This window comes from Macrobrachium nipponense, chromosome 1 (genome assembly GCF_015104395.2).
Source record: "Macrobrachium nipponense isolate FS-2020 chromosome 1, ASM1510439v2, whole genome shotgun sequence".
In the NCBI taxonomy this organism is placed as follows: Eukaryota; Metazoa; Arthropoda; class Malacostraca; order Decapoda; family Palaemonidae; genus Macrobrachium; species Macrobrachium nipponense.
The window spans coordinates 102072787-102089989 of record NC_087200.1 but is presented as its reverse complement, the minus strand read 5'-3'; the positions used below and the strand labels follow the sequence as shown (position 1 = coordinate 102089989).

The following is a 17203-nucleotide window of genomic DNA, read 5'->3' as shown; positions in this document are numbered from 1 at the left end:
GTGGCGGCACAGCCAAAAGTAGTGCATGGCAGAGCACATAACACCGTCGTACTTATACTGTATGTGTAACGTTGTACGTTGCTGAGTTACATCAACCTCACGTTGATCCCACGTACTGCGGGGATTAAACCCCAGCTATAAAAGGGCCGGCCAGCAGCACGTGTTGCTAGTCGCTGACTTAACACTGCAGCATCAACATATACTCCCATCCTGTTGAATCGACATGGAGGACATTGCTGAAATTCGTGAACTTATAGCTATAGTAAGTACGGATAGAAGAGAAATGTTGCTGTTCATCGTTGAATACATGCACACCATGTTATTGCTGGAGAATGCACTGGTTGCTGTAAACCACACAGTGAAAACAATGAGGCAGTAAAGGAGGGTGTGGGTGCTGCTGTACCTGCAAAAAAACAATGGAGCAAGATCACTATGATAACCTGATGGAGTTGTCAACCGAAACCCCAGACCTGTACTAAAATTTTACCTGGATTGACAGGGTCCTCTTCAACGAAATTGTTGAACAAGTCACACCCTACATTTTGAAGAAAGTGACATTCTGGAGTAAACCCGTTAAGCCAGGCCTACGTGTTGCTATCACCCTACGTTCCTTGCTACAGATGATTCATACAAGAGTCTGCAATACTCGTTCTTGGTAGCCTAAAACACTGTTAGCTACATTGTACCGGAGACCTGCAGGGCCATTGTTGCTGCCTAAAGGGATGAGGAACTGGAGGTGCCACAAACACCTGAAGCTTGGCAGGAGGTTGCACAGAGTTTTGAGGAATGGTGGAACTTCCCTCGCATAATTGGAGCTATAGATGGCAAACACATTAGGCTCCGTAACACTCCCCAAGGCGGTAGGCATTACTTCAACTACAAGAAGTTCTACTCCATGGTATTACTTGCAATTGCCGATGCTTCATACAAGTTCCTATACGTCAACATGGGTGCCATTGGGTCAGAGTCAGATGGTGGTGTATTTGCCCAGACCTGACTGGCTGAAATGCTGTTGCAACAGGAAACAAATCTTCCCCAACCTGAGGCCTGCCAGGTCAACCTAATGGATCTCCTGTGGACTATTTACTAGTTGATGATGATGCTTTTCCCCTGCAGAATTACCCTATGACGCCCTAACCCATAAAGACGCCTGCCTATCCATGGAGGAATGGATACACAACTACAGGTTGATTAAGGCATGCAGGACGGTGGAGATTGTTTTCGGGATTCTGGCAAACAGATTCTGAATACTCCACATGGCGATATGCATGTGTTCAGCATGATATTATAATAGGAAAAATCTCATGTAGACAAGAAGGAAATAAAGATCGCCTTGTCACACATACTGTCATACCTGGTAGCTGGACGAGTGACCCATCCTTAGGAGCAGCCCTTCCAACCGTGACCGGCATCACTGCAACCAGGAATCCAAAGGAACAACGGAACATGCTGAAAGAAAATTTTTCATCGGCTGAAGGCTAGTGCATTGGCAGGAGAACATGATTTAGTTACTTTCCTGCATACTTTATTGTCTAACTCACTGTATTTACTTAAATGTCTGTTCATGCATTTTGTTCAAATTGCAATATTTACTTAATATTTGTGTACTTGTATGTGTTGTAGTTATTTTGCTCTTTGTGATAATTGCTTGACATTGATTCTTGTCTGAAATGATAGTTCTATCTTTTTGAGAGTACCTTCCCTCCAATATTTGTTACATTGTATCTGACTTGCTTATTTTTTTCTGCTTTTGTAATTTTGTTTCTTTGCCCATATGTTGCATATAGTATTTTGGACTTATTTAAGATTCAGTAATATGTACTTAGATAGTCTTTTCAGGTTCATTTTGCCCTCTTTATTTGTGTACTTATATTTGTGGTAGTTAATTTAATAAAAGATATTTTTCAAATCCCATGATATATTATTTTCATCAATACTTAGTTATTGGAAAGGGGATAGAGCCAGACATGATATTGCAAATATATATTTATTTGATATAAAACACAAACATACATACAAATTTAAGAAAAATACACAGCCACTTATACAAAAATATATTACACCAGCATACAATAAATATAAGTACTATACACATCCTCGCATACATAACAAGTAAACTTAAAATTGAGACTAAATTATTCAGAAATGTGGTGTCGATTGACAGGTTGCTGAGGTCCTTCGCGGTGGAGGTCACTGTGGACCCCAATAGCTGAGCTTGTAGCAATGCCACCTGTTGTGCTGTCAGGTGAAAGGACTGACTGCCTGAAAGTGCAGGTGGTGGGCCAAAACCATGAGGAGTTGCAGGCTGGTCTACAGGCACCACAGGTGCCAACTATCCCCTGTCACCTCTGCCAGCGTATGATGAACCAGGCTCCGTGACGGCCTCGCGACGCCCTCTTTGGAGGCATGAATGTAGCACTGAATGGGGAAGAGGACTTAAATTTTTAGTGTCACCCTCAGGTGAGCAGACACCTCCTTGCAGTCATCCTCCACCTCTTCAAAATATTTGCGCCAGTAGAGGGTGCTGGGGTCACGCAGAGGTGGCTGGATGGAGGCCTTCATATCCTCCTGGAGGGCCTGTACCTTGGTATGGCCACATCCAAGACGTTGGAAACTTGCGTTTTCCTTGTCTTGGCACCTGGCTCATCAACCAGAGACACCTAGTCGTCAGTTGAGGGAGTTAGTGTAGGGGCAGGAGCGCACACAGCATCAGGCAGCCTGGAGCTTGGGTAGGGAGGTCGAAAGCAGCATGAGCAAACTGTAAAAATAGGAGGAACTATATGAGAAAATGAGATAAAATGTACTGTGAATGAATGGAAACTATGTAGTAACAATATAATCAGTAATAATTAAGCATGGAAACACAATAAAATAAGACATACCATCAGAAGTCCGAACATCTTTGGCTTCCTTTGACACACGATGTGGGGCTTGAGGAAGTGGAAGATGCCAAGGATCTACTTCTCCCGGTACATCATCCGTTTACCCGCCCCTTGGCCACTCTTCTCTGCTGTGAGCCGCCCAAAACAGCTTCTGAGGGACATAAACTATGTCCGCAGTTCTCACCCACTCATGGGAGGAACAAGTAATTGGCCCTTCTCTTCAGAGGCCCTCCAGGCCTTCCCCTTATCCTTGTATGATGTGAGGCCCTTGTTATAAATAAATTCTGCCTCCTCTTCCAGCCACTCACCAATAAGCCTTTTGTTCTCCCCCGAGAGGATGACAAAGGGGTTCTTCTTTCAGGTCTGACCTCCTGTAATAGGGCTGGCTCCTTTATGTGTTCCATTGTTGTCGTCGTCGTCATCCCTCTCGTTTTCGGCGTCCTTGGTGGCACTGGGGTCTCTCTCCAACACAAGGACAAGCTTCTCCTCCTCCTCTAGGTCGCTCTCCATCGACAGCGCACCACCTTCAAGGTGAAGCACCATAGCATCATCGCTGCTGCCTGAAGGGGGAGTAGCATTATCCGCTACTGTAGGAGGCTTTATGTAGGGGCCATATCCAGCTAGCAGAGCTCCTGGAGTTCTCAAGGCCCCCTTCCTTGTCGTCTTGATCAAAGCTCCCTTAGGCATCTTGATGTCACTGGCGGAGAAAGCAGTGGACGACAACAGAGGTGCTGGCGGAGAGAGCAGTGCAGGATGCTGTACTGGTGAGTACTGACCTGCAAGCGCGCTTCCTGCCCCTCTTATCCCAGGTCACAGTGTTGCCAATTTGTCTTGGATGTGTACAGTGATGCAGGGTTGCCGTGTCTACTCCCACGTCATGCAAAGACCCACGCGGTGCGAGGCGGGAATCCTGGAGTGACGTGGGACCACAGGTAAGGTCCTAGTGGCCACCTGGTCACCATGAGGTTGATGCCACACAGTGCAGGCCGGGCCACGCTAAATGACAGTTGATGTGGCCACACATGCATTGTTTTGAACACGTCAAAAGGTTCGTGGCTCCCAGCACGCCGCATACTGGCACACTTACATAGCATATATGGTACATTTACGTTGCATTTACTTACATATCAATTTTCCTCCATGTGTGGGCATGCATGCCTTGATACATGAATGTGTGAACTTGGCAATAATCCAAGCAAGCCTGTAGGGGGCTTGTCCCATGAGTGGATCTCCTGCGGTGCACTGTCGGCATTACTTAAGATTCTTTGCAGCGTTCCTTTGGCCCCTAGCTGAAATGTCTTTCATTCCTTTTACTGTACCTGCATTCATATTTTCTTTCTTCCATTTAAATTCCATCCTCTCCGTACAACAGATTCATAGTGAAACTGCGAGGTTTTCCACTAGTTACACATATAATGCCCTTTTGCTGTCTCTTTCCCCCTCAGCACTGAATGGCCTCAAAAGTGGCAGTGCTTGGCATTTTGCTTAAGTTCTGTATTGTGTTCTGTTTTAACTAAAGCAAATTCATATGTCCCATTCTGAGCTAAATAACACAGAAAAGTACAGGGAATTGGTTTTAATGGATGAAGCCCATTGGTAAAGATTCGTACAACAGCGTCTGGTGAATGCAACGTTTAGACAGCACGGCAACCATAATATATACATCCAAAATCACATAGCATGTTCATATGTAACCAATTACACAGCTTCATACGTCATACGTACAAACTTGCATAAGACATACACAGAGTAAGCCACAGATTTATTTATGTAAATCAAAATTTCCTGAGAATGCATCAAATTATAATCCAATAACCCGCATGAATTTTCCAACATTCTAGTTACTATCCTCTTTGTTCATAATGTTTAGCTCCCTCAATATTTAAGATTTGATTGAGATTATATATACTAAGCAACTGCTACCTAATTGGTGTCTTGATTTGATTTTGTACACCTACCAATTAGAATTTGAAATAGAAATATATATATATTTTTATTTACGCCTTTAGCTAATTATGAAAAATAGGAAGTAATTATAAAAAAAATAAGACCAAATTGTAAAATATACTATTCTATTTGATATGAACTCTATATAGTAGTAATGATGTAAATAAGATAATTTTTAAATGTTTGTAATATATCTTGGACAAAGCCACTCTGCGTAGCTGATGTTGGATATTACTGAAATCATGGTGCATGTTGCAACCAAAAGTGAACTGTTATCTGTGGGAAAATCCCATGATTTTTAGTAAAATAACAAGGTAGAAATATGATATTTTGAGTGCAATCACCTCGAGCATATTATGTCATTACTGCTATTATCCTTATTTTGTCATTCAAAGTTTGTAATTTCTCAAATGCAACCAGTGTTTGACATTGTCTTTTTTGCCTTGTACATTTTATGTGTTTAACCTCATTTGAACTACATTCCTATGTTACATGATAACCGCATAGTTACCACAGACTCCATTGTTATTTTTGGACTTGCATTCCTTCTAAACATTCCATAACTCTGCAGTTAAAACAGGTCAGCACATGATATCTGCGACTTATATTATAAGTTCCCTTTCGTAGCATAATTATCACCATTTTCATGAGTAGATTATCGAATTTCAGGAACATGTTTTTTTAAAACCCTGGACAGGGATCGTGGGTCGTGCGCGACCCAAGGAGTGTTTCAAAAAACATGTTTTTTTCCCATAAATTATCACCCATGTCGAATGCAGGTGTAATCGACCTGCAGATGGTTAGTATGCTGTCAGGTTTGATGGTGAGCAGACGTGCCAGCCCCTCTCTTCAGTGCATCCCTATTTTCTGAGGAACCACTCGGGTCAAGGACAACCCACATCTTAGTAGAAAGGTTAGTGATCGAAAATCAAAGTTATTACATAACAGTTTCTCAATGAACAATATGTATAGTCATGTGACTTTGTTGTGTTGGAAAGTCTAGCTGGGTCCTATATCTAAGTGATACACCACAAACCGAGTGGCAGAGATGCCACATACCGCCATATTGTCCAATTTGCTTCGAGTGCCACTTTTTGCATTTTTTGGAAAAAGCAAAGTTTTTAGATAAACATCAGATATTGAGTATTATTCATTCTAATCGTGCTATGTACTATTGGAATATGTCGGACGATGATGTTTCTATAAAATGAATGCCTTTGTGAATGCATTATCACGTCGTAAATGCGCTCAAGGTCACGTGACCTTGTAGTGCCAATTTCTGTGTTTTTTTGCGAATAGCAAAGTTATTACGTAGCCAATTCATGTCGGACTGTGTGCATAATAGCTAATTAGTGTATTTTTTTTATATTGTAAATTGTTTCGGGATGTTTATGGGTCACGTGAGCAACTCTGGGAGCAGCAGAAATATTGTCTAATTTCTTTCGAGTGTCATTTTTTGAAGTTTTTGCTAAAAGCAAAGTTTTTAGGTAAATGTCGGATACTGAGTATTGTTCATTTCAATCGTATTTTGTACTGTTGGAATATGTCGGAGGATGATGTTTCTTTAAAATGAATGCCTTTGTGAAGGCCTGCGTCTTACGTACGACCTACGATATGCCCTTATGGTCACGTAACATTCAAGTGTTAATTTTTGTGTTTTTTTGCGAAGAGCAAAGTTATTACGTAGCCAATACGTGTAGGACTGTGGCATAATAGCTAATTAGTATAGTTTTTTTATATTGGGAAATGTTTTACTATGTGCGTAATCATGTATGGGAGACGTTTTACTTCGTATGCTGTTTGTAGCAAACGTGTGCGCGACCTTGGTAGTGGCTGAGGTGCCATATCGCCAATAATCCATACGTCTTTGAATGCCCTTTTTTTATGAAAAAAGCAAAATTATTAGGTAAACGTAGCATATTGAAATTGAACAGTGTTCATGCTAGTAGTGTTGTTCATTTTTATCGCGTACGTGCTCTGGGCCATTGTATGCGAAGATTCCGTTTACCTTCTTTTTCCCCTTTTCCGTGCTCATTTCTAATGTTTTTGCCTCTCTCTCTCTCTCTCTCTCTCTCTCTCTCTCTCTCTCTCTCTCTCTCTCTCTCTCTCTCTCTCTCTCTCTCATGCCTCTTTGATCCTTTATGATTAGTGTTTCGTATATTCGTGGGTCTCTCTCTCTCTCTCTCTCCCTTTGTTTTAGTGTTTCACACATTTCTGGGTCTCTCTCTCACTCTCTCTCTCTCTCATCCTTTGTTTTAGTGTTTCGCATATTTCTGGGTCTCTCTCTCGCTCACTCTCTCTCTCTCTCTAATGCCTCTTTGATCCTTTATGTTTGTTTCGTATATTTGTGGGTCTCTCTCTCTCTCTCATACCTTTGTTTTTTTAGTGTTTCGCATATTTCTCTCTCTCTCTCTCTCTCTCTCTCTCTCTCTCTCTAAAATGAATCCATCTCATCTTTGAAAGCTATAGTAAGTAAAGCGCTCTCTCTCTCTCTCTCTCTCTCTCTCTCTCTCGCCATATAAATAATTCCATCTCATCTCTGAAAGCTGTAGTAAGTAAAGCTCTCTCTCTCTCCTTCTCTCTTGTTGTGCGTAAACATCTCTCTCCCCCCCTCTCTCTCTCTTTGGTGTGCGTAAACATCTCTTCTCTCTCTCTCTCTCTCTCTCTCTCTCTCTCTCTCTCTTTTGTTGTGCGTAAACACCTGCGTGACCGACCTTGGAAGTGGCTGGGATCCCATATATTGACATTTGATCCATTTCCTTTCGAATGCCCCTTTCTGTGTGTGTGTGTGTGTGTGTGTGTGCGTTTTTTTTAAAAGCAAAGTTATATGGTAAACACTGCGAAGAGAACAGGGTTCATGCTATTATAGTTTTGTTTTATTATTGGAATATGTTGGAGGGTGGTGTGTTGTATCGCGTACGTGCCCGGGGTAATGTTTGTGCTGATTCCGTTTGAGTGCTCATTTCTAATTTTTTTTTTTTGAGTGCTCATTTCTAATTTTTTTTTTTTTTTGAGTGTTCATTTCTAATTTTTTTTTTTGAGTGCTCATTTCTAATTTTTTTTTTTTTTTTTTTTGAGTACTCATTTCTAATTGTTTTTTTTTTTGTGCTCATTTCTAATTTTTTCGAGTGCTCATTTCTAATTTTTTTTGGAAGTTGCCCATCTAGAGACGACCACAAGACGAACACAGCATGTTTGCGATGCAACGGGCCTGTCTGCCTACAGCATCAAACTGTCTTGTGTCCGAAGTGTGTGCCTCGTACGTAGGTAAGTTACATCATGAAACTTTTTTACAACTTGTTTGCATAAATGCTATAATTTTAATCTTTACAAAATATATATCATCCATTTTTTACCTAAAATACTGCAATAGTTTATTTTTCCTTTTTGTCGATATATCCAAATGTTCTAAAATATTCCCTTTTCGAAATATTTCTTTTTGATGACTGCAAAATAATTTTCAAACATCCAGCAAGCCACCATAATAGTTTTATGCAAATCAATATATAATTAGATAGCTAAGTAACACATTGAAAATTTCATTCCATTCCTCCATTTCAGGTAGCAAATTTGGCCGTCGCACTTGTCGTGGGTGGGGGCCCATTTACTGTACATATCCATTAGGTAAGTTGCATACCGCTATATATTCTTGTTCTCTATAGAATTTATGATATTCTGGTAGATTTTCATGCATAAATATCATATCTTATAGTAGTTACAGCCATTTTTATAAGAAATTTTCATTGTAAAACAAGGAGGTCAACAATTGACCTTTACATTAGAGTAATTTTTTTGGGTCAGATTTTTTTTTTTTGATGATTGCAAAATAATGTTGAAACATCCAGCAACCCATCATAATAGTCTTATGCAAATCTGCGCATAATTAGGTAACTAAATAAAACATTGAAAATTACATTCCATTCCTCCATTTCAGGTAGCAAATTTTGGCCGTCGCACTTGTCGGGGTGGGGTGGGCCCATTTACTGTACATATCCATTAGGTAAGTTGCATACCGCTATATATTCTTGTTCTCTATAGAATTTGTGATATTCTGGTAGATTTTCATGCATAAATATCATATCTTTAGTTACAGCAATTTTTATAAGAAATTTTCATGGTAAAACAAGGAGGTCAACAAATGACCTTTACATTATAGTAAGTTTCTTACTTGTCGTGGGTGGGGGCCCATTTACTGTACATATCCATTAGGTAAGTTGCATACCGCTATATATTCTTGTTCTCTATAGAATTTGTGATATTCTGGTAGATTTTCATGCATAAATATCATATCTTATAGTAGTTACAGCCATTTTTATAAGAAATTTTCATGGTAAAACAAGGAGGTCAACAAATGACCTTTACATTATAGTAAGTTTCTTGGGTCAGATTTTTTTTTTTGATGATTGCAAAATAATGTTGAAACATCCAGCAATCTACCATAATAGTCTTATGCAAATCTACGCATAATTAGGTAACTAAATAACACATTGAAAATTACATTCCATTCCTCCATTTCAGGTAGCAAATTTGGCCGTCGCACTTGTCGTGGGTGGGGGCCCATTTACTGTATATATCCATTAGGTAAGTTGCATACCGCTATATATTCTGGTTCTCTCCAGAATTTGTGATATTCTGGTAGATTTTCATGCATAAATACCATATCTTATAGTAGTTACAGCCTTTTTATTTTTGATAATTTTCATGGTGAAAATAGCAGGTAAAAAAGTGAACTTTAGATTTGGCCCTGATATAACATGTAATATCATCTTTGTTCAAATATTTTACATAATTACTTTTTAGGATAATATGACTTTATTCTGTATCAAAAATGCAATCCCACTTCCTAATTTACATATAGGTACAAAAAAAAAAATCGTGAAAATTTGCCTGTTTTTGGATTGGCAAAAAAAAATTTTTCACCTTTTTTACAATCCTTTGGCAGATTTTGACCTCTATGGACCCAACACCTTTTCTGGCTGTGGAGACTTGTAAATTGTAGTTTTAGGAAGGATTCCCTCAATTTATTTTTTTATATAGCTTATTTTGTATTTTTTTATAAAAACATTATTTTTGTAAAGTTATTTTTTGTTCTTATAACTATTTTTTTTAAAAAATATTTGTAATAAATATTAAATTTGTAAATGGGTATTATTTATCTCTTCAGTAGTATAGTATTATCTTTAAACTAATTTTAGAAACTATAATGTACAGCAAAAATGAAGTTACTGATTTTTGGCAAATTTTTCAAGACGCTCGGGTCGAGGTTAACGGGGTAGCGAAATAGCGATACCTGTCCAGGGTTAAAAGGGTCATGCAAACTGCTGCAGGTTTGTCAGATAACCTTATCTTCATATCAGGGGTTAACCTTCGGTTAAAGTTTATATCATCCGCTTCATCAATCACATCTTTAATAATGAAGTACCCCTTAAGGTGTTAGTGCTGTCATTGCACCTCACACGGTACACTGTAGGCATTATTTAATTTAAAGTTCATTATAGCATCCTTTTAGCCCCTAGCAGCAACCCTTTTCATTCTTTTTGCTGTACTTCCGTTAATGATCTTTTTCTTCCATCTTACCTCTCACATTCTCTTAACAATTGTTTCATAGTGCAACTGCCAGGTTTTCCTTTAGTTGCGCCTTTAAAACTTCTATTCTCAGTTTTCATTTCAGCGCTGAAATCCCTTATAGGTACCAGTATTTGTATCATTATTCTTGGTTTTGAATTTCCCACTTTTTTATTTTGGTACTTTCTACCATGTCATGTAACCTGGTCGCATGCATCATCTGTGCTGCCTGTATCAGCGAAATAGACAACAGCAATACCAGTAGAGGTAGACTTCGTTGCAATTAATGGAACATCCCTACGGTGCGTTGGCAATCTCATATTTCTTACCAGCGATTTTTACCTGAAGCCAGTTTAGATGTTATTCTTAGTTAATTGTTTTCTTAGACTTTATATGTATATATAAGTTTTCTTCTCCATATTAGGAGATGTAATTTCCACTTTAATTTCTATGACTTCCATCTTCTTCATAAGGTTATCAGTCTTTTAAGTCAACAAACTGGAAGTTCAGTTTCATCGTCTGGTTCATTCTGCTTACTCTGATTTAGCAATTTTTGCATCTTGCCCAGCAGTCCCTTTAGCTCGTATCTAAGTTTCCTTCACTCTCACAAATATTGAGTTTTTGCCTTTCTTTATATCCATTCACTAAGGAGCAGCATTTATGAAAACAGTTAGAGCCGGGTAATTAGTAATTTCACTATCCTGTTGCTGTTGTCAATGATGCTGTTCAAAAGAACACTTTCTGTAATACCACTCATCACATTTGCATCATATCCAGTCCTTATAATGTTTTCTGTCGAGTTAGCAACAAGGCAAAACAGCATTATCCTTCTATTAAACATAATGTGTTATCATTGATGCTCATATTTTCCACTGAATAATTTTTTCATGTGGGACACTATTGCCGAATAAAATGTTAAGAGTTGCTTCACTCAACAAACATGAGCACAATTAAAGCATGTCCGCTCACTACCACCGCTAGACAAACAATTGTTACGTATATAAGAGCCTTTCTGTGATTTATTATTATTATAATACTAGCTGACCAACCCGGCACCTCCCGGGAAATATCTGATTACTTCCGATAAACACATACTCTCTTTCTCTTATTACTCTCACTAGCTGACCCAACCCAGCGCTGCTTTGGATAACTCTGAATGACAACTGATAAACTCTCTCTCTCTCTCTCTCTCTCTCTCTCTCTCTCTCTCTCTTCCCCCTTCCTCTCCTCCCCCCCCCCCCCTCCCCCTCCTTTGTCCTCCTCCCCCCCCTGTTCCCTCCCCCTTTCCCTGAAATCTCTTCTCCCCCTCCCCCCCCCGTCTCTCTCTCTCTCCTTTCTCCCTTTTCCCCACTTGCCTTCTCTTCTCCACCATTTCTTCTGTCTCTCCATTTATCTACCTGACACCCACTCTGCTCTCTCTCTCTCCTCTACTCCTCGACTCCTATACTCAAATTACATCGCGTCTCTCTATCCATTTATCTCCTACCTGACACCCCCTCTGCTCTCTCTCTCTTCCTCTCTCCCTCGCTCCTTTCTCTCACTTGCTCCTTCTCTCTCCAACCATCTCTGTCTCTTTCATTCTTTACTCTCACTAGTACAAACTCTCTCTCTCTCACTAACTTTTACCATCTTTCTCCTACCTAACACCCCCACTACTCTCTCTCTCTTCCTTTCCCGTATTTCTCTCTCTCACTCTCTCATTAACCATCTCTGCCTCTTTCCCTCTTTCTTCTCACTAATACTATCTCTCTCTCTCTTCTCTCTCTCTCACCTAACATCCTCTCTCTCTCTCTCAGTCTCTCTCTCGATCTCACTCGTCTCTCTCTCTTCTCTAACCATCACTGTGTGTCTCCCTCTTTCTTCTCACTAATACCAACTCTCTCTCTCTCTCTCTCTCTCTCTCTCTCTCTCTCTCTCTCTCTCCTCTTAAACACCCACTCTTCTCGGTCTCTGTCTCTCTCTAACCCTCCCTGTGTTTTTTTCCTCTTTCTTCTCCTTAACACCCCATCTACTCTCTCTCACTTCCTCTCTCTTTCATTCTCTCTCTGTCAACCCCCTTCTCAAATTCCACCCTCTTTGATGTCATTGATGTTTACCTTATAGTATTCTTTTCCAAATGATAAGTCATATTTATATAGAAATTATGTATGATAAATTCGAAAAGTAACTAAGTCTACAGGCATAACAGATCCATTTCACAGGCAGAACCAGCTCCATTTCAAGGAATTCCTTCTCAGCCCCATCCCCTTCAGAGGAGGGGGGGTTGGTTGGTGGAATGAAACCTTATTATAAACCATCTTAAGGGTCCCCACTATAATCCATTGCCAAATTTAGTGCCCGTCGGACCAGCTGTTTGGCCGTGATTGAATGACAGTTGGATGGACGGACGGACGAACAGACATAACACCCATTATATTAAGAAGATAGTGCTTCTCACCCCCCTTACTATTGCGGCTGAACTTAGACTTAAAGGGCTTAAGGAGTATCACTATTCATCTCGGGAACCTTGAGAACTGTGGATTAGACACTAATATCTGTCGTTTTCTATCATTTTTTCACCTCGCCCCCCATTCCCACACCTACCACCGCTTTTCTCACACCTTCACACACACACACACACACAATATATATATAGATATATAATATATATTATCTATATATATATATATATATCTATATATATATATGTGTGTGTGTGTGTGTACACACACACACACACATACACACACACCACATATATATATATATATATATATATATATATATATATATATATATATATATTATATACTATATATATATATATATATATAATATATATATATGTGTGTGTGTGTGTGTGTGTGTGTGTGTGTGTTACAAACACACACACACACACACACACATATATAATCTATATATATATATATATTTAATATATATAAACAGTGAGGAGTGTTGCCCCGCCCCCCCCCCCCCCTTTTCATATTTGGTATGCGTTTAGCCAAAGCGTAAGGCGAACTGGTTACACTCAGTCCCTCCTCTCTCTCTTCTCTCTCTCTCTCTCTCTCTCTCTCTCTCTCTCTCTCTCTCTCCATTCCATCAGGTCATCAAATCGGAGTCGGAACTACAAAAATAGACATTTATTCAAAGTAAAGAACTAATTGAATGATTCAGGTTCTTAAAGGATAATTAATGGAATGATAATAGTTCAAGTCTCACAGACAACTAACTCAGATAACCCCCCGGTATTTATATAGTCTTAATCAGTAATTAGTCACACCAATTATCTCTTCTCCAAAATATTATAGTTCCCTCCACACAGGACACTTAGTCCCCTGACTAGGACACAATCCCCTCAATAGAACACACAGTCCCCTCACTAGAACCGCCTGTTTAAAAGACAGGAGAACACACTCGTGAGTACACACAATTGTAAAGACAAAGTCAAAAGATCAAATGAAATAGAACATCTTTACAAAATGTCACACCATCCCAGAAAAAAGATATCAGCTTTATTCAGCTGTCGCTCGGACTCTGTCTCCATGAGAAGTTAAAAATGATAAGTCTGCACATTCGTTAAAGTCACAGCACATCACATTATAATGGTATATTAAACATATTATTAATCATAGCCATCTTTTATATAACAGATGCTCGGCAACCTAGAATTGCTAGCACCTGCCTAGCCACAGCTCACATAAAACAGCTTATACATATAAAACACATTGACTGGCTCAAAACACAAAATATAGCAATAACTGCACGTCTCTGGCAGGACAACGTAATGTCTATCATGCTTCATCTCCAATAATCGGGTGCAGAAATTTTTCTCATTTTGGATACTTGAATATCCCTCTTTGTCTGCAACTGCCTGCGCAGACTTAGCACGCTGTACGAAGGCGAAACGTCTCCCTGCAGAAGACATCCAAACGGCTTATGTAGACCCAAAACGCTGTAAAACCCTGTAGGTACCCTGAGCAAACGACAGCAACATCTCTGCATCAGCTGGTGGGCGTCTTGCTAGCGTAGGGGAACGACGATTGTGGTGTGTTTAAGTATGCCAGTCAAGTCATAGGTCAATCAAAAAAGAAAATTAACCCCAGACATACTACATCTATCAAATAATGACCACAAAAATTCAGAAATGCTAACTGAACTTCTCCCAATTAACTCCATTTAATATGACCACTAAATCATAAGTCATTTTCACAACTCCGCAATAAAACATTAAGTTCTCTAACTTAATTCTCCAAACTCGTACACCAGCACACACAACCCAGAATTCAGACTCACAGGAACTCCACGGACTTCTGCACTCATTTCAAACTCGCAAATTCTCACAAGTAAAAAAAGAAAAAAGTAATGAGCCCAAGAAAAAAAAGTCACGTAACGAGCCCAACCCCAAAATTATCACACTGAAAAATGTTCTCTCAAGCTCTGATATTTCAACAACCCACAAAACCAGTAAAAATCTCCAATGTTTAACAGCAAAAACCCCTCACTGCTCACATAATTAATTACAATGAGACTTAATGTCAAACGCCCATCTATGTAAATCTCAACCCTGATAAATTACATCTCCCATCCAAAAAGAAATGCTATTTAAAGCTCAATCCCCAATTACATCTCTCGTAGGAAAAGGAAAAAAAATAAAAATAAAAATAATAATAATAACAGCAATAATAATACCTGAATTCTCCCCATCACAAAGCACTTGATATATGCATGATATACATAACCCCGCGTTTTCCCCAACAAATGCAATATGCATAGTTACGGAATTTTCCCATCGCAACTTTTCAAGCTATCGGACACAGCCAGAAAGCAAACCCTTACACATGCACTTTCATGAAATGCTATGGCCAACATTTCCAGATATTGCAAAAACTCTGAGCAATCACCACTAGAGGAAAAGAGTCATCACACTGGACTCATCACAGCGGACACATCAGGTGCTCGAACTGCAGCATAAAAATGTCCAGTCAGACTTCCAACTTCGGAAACCCATGATTCTCAAAAAAACAGTTCACGTAAGCACATTCCACAAAATTATATCCAGGATATATCGAAGGTGTTAAAAATTTGTCTCAAAGACAACTCTCACATGATACTGCCCAATTATATAAAAAATGATCACCTATTCGGGATAAAAAAAACTACGATAAACTCGTAATTCAGCAATTATATGCCTCCAAAAATAACACACTAGTGAATATAAAAAAATCACATCTCCATAGGACCCCAATGCAGTAATGCCACTCGCCTCCAACTAGTCACGAAACCAAAAAGAACCACAGAACCCTTCTCATGGCTTGAAAAACTCCAGGAATTCAACTAAAAAAATCATAACCACAAAAAAAAGGTCACCCGCAAAGATTAATGCCACCCACATATATATATAAATCACCATCTTAATAGTAATACCACCCCAGTGATAAAAATATTTCCCCCATTTAATTAATAACCACACCACACCATATTCCCTCTTATTTCACCAATAACCACGTGTTAATAAAACCACCACTCTAGTAACAAAAAATACTTACCTCTATTTCTCCAATAACTCTATGTGGAATAAAACAAGCTTCCAAAAAAATATATCTCCAAGCAGGATAATAAAAAATGTAACTCCATCTCCAAAAAAATGCACTCAAAGCATCTAGCTGACACACTAAAAAAATATTGCCACATATCTCCTCAAAAGGGTGTCTCCATTTGCAACAAAGATGGCTGCAAAATAATTGAACTAAACATAGCTCTCACCACCATAGGCAAATATCAAATGGCCAAAATATTATATCTCCCATATATTTATTATATCTCAAATTATATCTCCAAAATAATATACCTCCAATTCTCCAGAGAATAACTCAATGTTATAGTAAAAAACTATAACCTCTCTGTTTAGCATAACTGCTAAGAAAGGGCAAAAACTCGGCAAATAAAAATTGTCCAGGAAATTCTAGAAAAAATCACCAATGTGCCACAACTCATTATAACAAAACTCCAAATTCAAAGTGTCTAACCAAAGACTTCTCCATATGCACTATGGCATAGACCACTAGAAACCACTATCTCTGGCAAAGTTGTCCCAAATACAACAAAAGTATTGTGCAAGAAACCCACAACTTCTGGAACACAAATATCCAGAAAAAAATGTAGTGCCATTTCGTATGCATTCAAAAAATGCAAAAATTCTCCTATAAATCTCTCTTCAGCATCAAACAGCGGAAATTATAAACACGTTCCCGAACAATGACTCTAAGTCACGAACTGGGATATTAAAAAAATAATTCACACAAACTTGAGAGAAAAAATAAATTCAAATTCACCCATGACAAAAGAAACTTACGTCAGCAATGGCTAACTTCCAAAAAAGAAAAAAAAAAAAAATCAACGGCACTGTTAACTATCCCTGTGACTCACGTAGATGTCAAGCAATTCTCTGCTGAACTCATAAAAAAAGAAAAAAAAAGTGTTGTTAGTACCTCCCAAATTAAAAAAATAAAAATAAAATAAAATACAACACCACCCTTGATAGCATTACGACACCCATGTTAGTATATAAAAAATCACCAGTATTAGTATAAAAAACATCACCAATGTTAATGCTTGCCCATTCACCAAAAATTCAGCACAAAATTCACCAGAAGTTCAGCAAAATTCAGCATAATTCACCAAAAATTCAGCCAGATTCATCACCATGAACTACTGACATGTTTTCCAAAGTCATAGAAACTCAATAAATAATTAACCACAAAACTTCTCCCATAATTCATTGCAATAATTCTCCATAATATAATTATCTGTAATAATTATAAAATAAT

General features: G+C 38.7%; 1 protein-coding gene across 1 annotated transcript; it reads left to right on the top strand.

Moving 5' to 3' along the window:
* The first annotated feature begins 223 nt into the window (after positions 1–223).
* LOC135218892 (uncharacterized) lies at positions 224–997 on the top strand. Its single transcript, XM_064255338.1, has 2 exons — positions 224–375; positions 721–997. The coding sequence occupies exons 1-2, from the start codon at positions 224–226 to the stop codon at positions 995–997; spliced, it is 429 nt and encodes a 142-aa protein (XP_064111408.1).
* The last annotated feature ends 16206 nt before the right edge of the window (positions 998–17203 follow it).